The sequence below is a fragment of the Perkinsus marinus genome (assembly GCF_000006405.1).
Source record: "Perkinsus marinus ATCC 50983 genomic scaffold scf_1104296956056, whole genome shotgun sequence".
NCBI lineage: Eukaryota > Perkinsozoa > Perkinsida > Perkinsidae > Perkinsus > Perkinsus marinus.
The window spans coordinates 12,367-18,911 of record NW_003207586.1 but is presented as its reverse complement, the minus strand read 5'-3'; the positions used below and the strand labels follow the sequence as shown (position 1 = coordinate 18,911).

General features: G+C 49.2%; 1 protein-coding gene across 1 annotated transcript; it reads left to right on the top strand.

Annotated features, from left to right (window-relative positions):
• On the top strand, window positions 1–5,797 carry Pmar_PMAR027183 (hypothetical protein; the record flags this gene model as incomplete). Its single annotated transcript, XM_002775276.1, has 2 exons — window positions 1–5,673; window positions 5,753–5,797. The coding sequence occupies 2 exons, from the start codon at window positions 1–3 to the stop codon at window positions 5,795–5,797; spliced, it is 5,718 nt and encodes a 1,905-aa protein (XP_002775322.1).
• Window positions 5,798–6,545: the final 748 nt, after the last annotated feature.

Here is a 6,545-nt window from a genome sequence, read left to right as displayed (position 1 = left end):
ATGAGCTCGAGGGCTACGAGGACATCGTCCAAGGGTCTCTATGGCAAGAGCCAGACCCGCCTCAAGCCCCCGGTCGCCCGAATCAAGGAGCGTGATCGAAGTGATGCCCATCTAGTCGAGAAGAGTTCGCAAGAGACATCACCAAGCTCAAGGCTCCGTGAAGGGCTCCCATCTATGAGGAGTGCCTTCATGACCATCAACAGCGACCTTAACTCCGAAGAGCCAAGTCAAGTCTCTGGAGCTATCGCTGTTGGACCTACATCTAGTCCACCTGACTCAATGCTCCTCCATGAAGTGAGTGTTACCAGTCCCCCCATTCAAGGCAGACCCAATGAGGGATCTACCACACCTATTGTGAACATCGACCCTGCTCCACCAGCAATATGTTCTGAGATCAGGCATAAGCCTGACTCTATCGAGGCCGAGCATCTCATGACTTCGCCATTAAGACCGATCCGAGCCCCTACGGATGGCCCCACAGTGGGGAGCCCGAGGACGGCAGAAAGATTGATGAGTGACGAATCTATACCATGTTCTGTGCCTATTATTGCGTGTTCTAACCAGTTTCAACCGTGTCAGTACGGGTATTCAATTAGTCACATCTACCACGAGACCAAAGGTAAGACCGATGAGCGAAAGCCTAGACATGATCTAGGGTTAGTAGCGCCCCTTCAGTGCCCCCGGTCGGCACGGTCTTGTGGCTCTGAACCCTCACACTGCCAAGGCGGTCCTTATCAGGATCTACCTTATAGATCCAATCCGGTCCATGACGCCTACAACGCTGGCGATCATACTGAGACTGGTGGCAGTGATAATGGTGGTGGCTACTTAACTGGTGGTGGTAATGGTGGTGGTTATCTAACTGGTAATGGCGGTGGTTATCTAACTGGTAATGGTCATGGTGGTGGTTACCTAACCTCTGAGGTTTGTGGCCATCAAACTGGTGATGGTACTGGTGGTCATCAATATAACAAGACCAGTGGGCTTACTCAAGTCACCTTCGGTCATATCTCTAACCCTAGTGTTATGAGTGCTAATTATCTAAGTAGACACGATCTACACGGCAACGGTTGTTACGATTGCCAGGGCCCCCAAGGGGGTTCCGGGAGAGTTGTTCAACGCTCTTCACCAAACTTCGGAGTCAATGACCCCAACTATGATGTTCTACATAGGCATCATCTATATGAGTCGGCAGCTAATGCACCTACTGTCCAAGCTCATTCTGATATCATTGTATCTAATTTACATCGCAATCAACCTCAACAGTGGAGACTATCCACTGAGGCTGGTGATGTTTGCAATGGTGCATCTGGTGATCCAGCGACTGTGCAAGGATCAACCTTTATGGAATCACAGCAGATTCCTCATCGACGGCAACATCGATCTATCAAGCGCGATGGTCCCCTCGATTCGAGCCCTGAGAGCTCACACGGAAAAGGCAGCTCTGCCACATCTAGTCCGAGAAGTACTATAGCTGGCCGTGGTGAGCGACTCAGGCGATCAAAGAACATCAAGCCTCGTACGTCATCTAGAAGGTATCGGTCGTCATCATCGTCATCTAGTAGTGCTCGTGAATCGTCATATTCGTCAAGCTCATCTAGTGATGAAGGTTCACGACACCGACACCGATCTGACCGAGGTGGGAAATTCTACGTTCCGGCGAAGCGATCTATTGCTGGGTACTACTCTAAGTGCCCGGGTTGCCATAAGAAGCCTTGCATATCACGCATTATTGACAAGGACTTCGACTCAGCGGCATCTAATGCTGCTAAGGCCAAATCCAAATCTATGTTCATCGGTTATGATGACGAAAGAAGCGGCACTATGTTCTGCCGTGAGATCGACTTCGCTATGGAGGGTCACAATGCCGTCACCCGTTATCTATGGGCTAAGAATAACATCGATGCCGGTCTATGGCGTAAGCTAACTAATGCGACCGAGCCACCGGCTAGATGTCATCAAAGCTATGAGCATCATTTACGTCGACTTTGTCGTAAACTACGCAAAACTTTCGACACGGATGAGGCTTTGTCTCGAGCCGAGTACAAATTCAACACTTGTACCCAGCGATCTAGCGAGACATTATTCCAGTTCATATCGAGGCTAGAAACTCTAGCTGACGAGCTGGTATATCTACGAGCTGGGCCGAGAGAGTCTACCCTCAAACGACGTCTGTATGATGGTCTATCATCCAACGATCTGAAGGAGAAGGTCGAGACCAAGGTGGGCAACCACAAAATATCATATAAGAAATTTGTGGATCGACTGTCAGAGCATGAGAGGAGGCGTCAGGGCCGACTCCAACGCTCATCTACGGTCAACAAGCCCAGTGGTAGATCGACAGGTCGTCTACATGTCATCGAGTGTGAAGACGATCCTCAAGAAGAGACCTATTGCCATGCCGTTGGCAGCGATGCCTTATCTATAAAGTGCTATCGGTGCCTCCAGAGCGGTCACCCAGCTCGACTCTGTACTGAGCCCAAGGTGGTCGATCTACAGAAGAGGTGCTCTAAGTGTGGCAATCCAGAGCATCAAGAGACAGACTGCAAGGTCCCAGTCAACAGGTTATTCTGCCAACGTTGCCTGAAGAAGGGACATCTAGCATATGTCTGTACTGCTCTTACACCAGCAGATCAACCGAAGAAGGTGGGACCTAAGCCTAAGAAAGACTTCGGTAAGGGGAAATCTAAAAAGATTAACCCTCCTCAAACACCCCCATCTAACTCTACGGTTATCCCTTCTGGAGCTGGTGCGAACGTCATCCATGAGGATAACGCCTATGATGGACTATGCATAGAGCCTGTAACATCTAGCGATGTCGACGTTCCTTTTCGAGCCATGGCCTCTACTGTTCCGCCAGTATCTAATCGCTCAAACCATAGAGTATCTATGGTGGTAGGTGACCTATGTGTGTACGGAACCACTCGACCCGTACTCTTCGACACGGGCGCAGATATCAGCCTGATTGCTCTATCTACTCTGAAGAAACTCGCTCCCAACAAGAAGATTACTATCCCACCTAAGTCCTCTATCGGAAGAGTCCATGTTGCTAATGGCGGGCAACTAGACATCTTAGGTAAGGTCAGTCTACCCATCGGGAAGGGCACCTACACTGTCACCGATACCTTCTTGCTAGCATCCGACCATCTAAGCACACCTATCATTATAGGCTGCTCCACGATGGCCAAGCTACATGCGGTTATCTCCTTCAAACCGGAGGGATCTATCGAGGTGAAGATCGGCCATACATCCACTACGACCCCACAAGTGGAGCCTTGTGATCTAGTATCCCCCAGATCGGTGGAGTACATACGCAAGGTAGGCATCATGAACGTCATGGGCGGTCGAACGTCGAGAGACGAAGATCTACTATCGCTCTCCGCCAAAGGGACCCGAAATCTAAGCCAGTCCTACGATTTGATCGATACGCTCAAGGCATATAAATCGCTGAACTCTGAGTGTGGTATCTACCCTCAAATCGACGACGGTAACCTCGACGACTCTCTATGTGTATCAGAAGAGACCGTGAGCTCTGGCGAAAGTCTACCTACCATCAATAGGGACGACCTACCACCTCAGCAAGCCATCATCCGAGAATGGGTTGCAGATAGCTCGGCCCCTCTAGGACGAGCTAGACCTCAAGTGCCGTGGAGAAGTCCAACATCTAGGCCGCGATATAACTATCATATGGCTAGGAAACGAGGATTGGCATCTATTAAGGCCATCACGGGTGAGCGGATGGAAATGTTCCATCGGGCACTCGATGGTTACATATCCAAGGGTTTCTGTGCTATCGTCAAGGATAATCGCCTCGACCCATCTAAGCCAGAAGCATCTACGTGCCAATCTGTCTGGGAGAAGCTGAGTAAGGGCACCCCTTATCAAGGGTCACTCGCCCCTCTGCCAGAGCACTTCACAGCTAGTCATCTAGTCTACCGAGACCAACATCCAACTACGCCTTGCCGTATAGTCTTAGACTATAGAGAGGCAAATCTATACTCTCTAAGAGGCGGTTATCCACAGAATAGTCTACATGGTACTCTACTCTTATTGAGGTCATCTAAGTACTTCGTTGCCGGTGATTTGAGTAAAGCATTCTGTAGAATGCAATCTAGCCGTGCAGACGTACCCTATGTGGGGTATACCTGTATTGGACCTTTCACGGTCCTATGGTCACGTGTTGGATTTGGAACTAGGGCGGCACCTAATATGTTGGATAGTGTTGTGGATGATACCATCGACGAGATCTACGACTTGAGTCAACTAGCGGCTGAAATCGATGGAGACACTTTCGAAGTCGCTGTGAAAAGTATCGACCCAGGAAGGATCAAGAGTGTATTACTCTATCCTTCGGAAGAAGGCTATGACTATCTATGTGACGGTCCACCTATACCGAGCCACGTGAAGATGCTAAAGTTCGTTGATGACATCTACGCTTTAGGATCTACAGTTGCTGAAGCTCAACGCAACTACCGATTTGTATCATACCTACTCAAAGGGCATGATCTACCCGCTGAAGACCTGAAGAAGTTCGAGAACTGGATCTGCAAATCTGTAGCGGGTATCGAGACACGTGGACATCTATTAGGGTACGACTATCTACCGTCTAACGATGGCCTCTATCCCACGATGTCTGCTAAGCCACCTGAGGGCCTTACATATATGAGCAAGCGCTCATCTAGTAGCATCCTGGCTTCTCTCTATGATCCATTGGGTCTAATCATAGAACAGGATATTCGAGCTAGATCTCTATGGCGGCGAATCTGCCAGGAGATCAAAGAGTGGGATCAAATGATCCCCTATCAGTTACAGCAGCAGGTTGTTAGATGGGCCTCCGAAACTACCCAAGTATGTAAAACTATATCTACGTCAAGGTTTACTCCCTATGATGCAGAGCTGATCCTCAGCACAGATGCATCTAAGGATGCTTGGGGCGCCGATCTACGATTAAAATCGAGACCTGACGTGCGTCTGGCAGCTAAAGGAGCTTTATATACAAACTCCACTCTATCGTGGTCCATCCCTAGGAAAGAGCTAGATGCCCTTTATCGAGGTTTGCTCTGGACCCGGGCATTATCGGTATATCTACCGATCAAGAGCATTTATGGGGAGAACCAAGCCCCATTGAGTAAGCTCAGCCCGGAGGTACCTATCTATCGACTGGTTGTGGCGATCGACTCGGAGCTCACAGTATATCGGCTAAGGAGACCATCGAACGATACTCGACTTCCAGCACCTGAAAAAAGGCGGCTTCAAGCTATACGTAATCTATGCGTTCAGCTCGATGCCACGGTGCGACATATACCTTCTGGATGCAATCCAGCGGATTCTGTATCTCGATATGCAATGGGGAGAGACTTCGATGGCCACAAACTTAGTGAAGCTATCGATTCCGCTAGCGTGATCTACGACTACCGAGAGGACACTTCTAGTGACGAAGGTTGCCAGTTCGATAAGGACATCTACTGTCATGTCGCATCATGTATCCACGATCCTGAGCGGGATCTGCTATTCTCACCTATCCCCTCCGTGACCGCGGGGTGCTGCGCTACGCTTGCACCGCCTACAACCGCTAACGCGGGGTGCTACGCTACGCTTGCACCGCCTACAACCGCTAACGCGGGGTGCTACGCTACGCTCGCACCAAACAACCTATTACCCTGGGTCTACTCGGTGAGCTCTCCGTATCCCCTAATATCGATAGTGTCATTGTTCGACAAGAAGAGCTCATTTTTATCGCGCCATCAACTAGGGCTCTTACACGATCCTTATCGGTAAGGACGAGGAATCTACTTGAACGGTTATGCAAGCTATAATATTTGCCCTACGTATGCATCATTGTGCCATGGGAAGGCGTCGATTCTATTGCTCGCGAAGGCAATCGATTCTGTCCAATTGTTCATTCTATGGCGAAATAAGAAGCTTTTAGTGGTCGATGATGACGACAATGAGTTATTATCTATTTTTCGCTCAGCTATCGCGATAAAGATAGTAATCGTGACGAGGATATCGTCTATTTCTTCTCTCTTCTATCACCGTATCGATAGTTGTCACTTATTCTTGTATTTGATTATCGATGATGTATGGGTGCTCAAATGTCGCACGCGGGGTATGTGCCGGCTTCGCGGCGGCGCAAGTTGTAAATCTCGCTCGCCCGAAACACTAGCCGTTTCACCCGTTTCAACTAGTGAATTGAAGCCTTTATTGAGATCTTTGAGTGATCTGTGAGGACTATCTCCTAGATAGCATCGGGAACTATCTCTTTCGTAACTAACCCTAACACCAATAGGTCTGTTATACCCTCAACGCTCTAATACATTGCGTTAAGCCTCAGGAGTCTATGGAATTACGTTCTGGTTCTAAGTTATCCCCCTCTGTCGGTTCTGTCCGCAGAGGGAGATCTAGAGAGGAATCTAGTGCTTTTTATCTTCCCCCTAGTAACAGGATTCCATCACCGGCTCCTGCACATTACCCCGGTACGGGCGCGCGCTTTTTCCTGCGCGCTGGATCCGATGGATCTTGTGTTGCTCTTTGTTCTTCTCCTG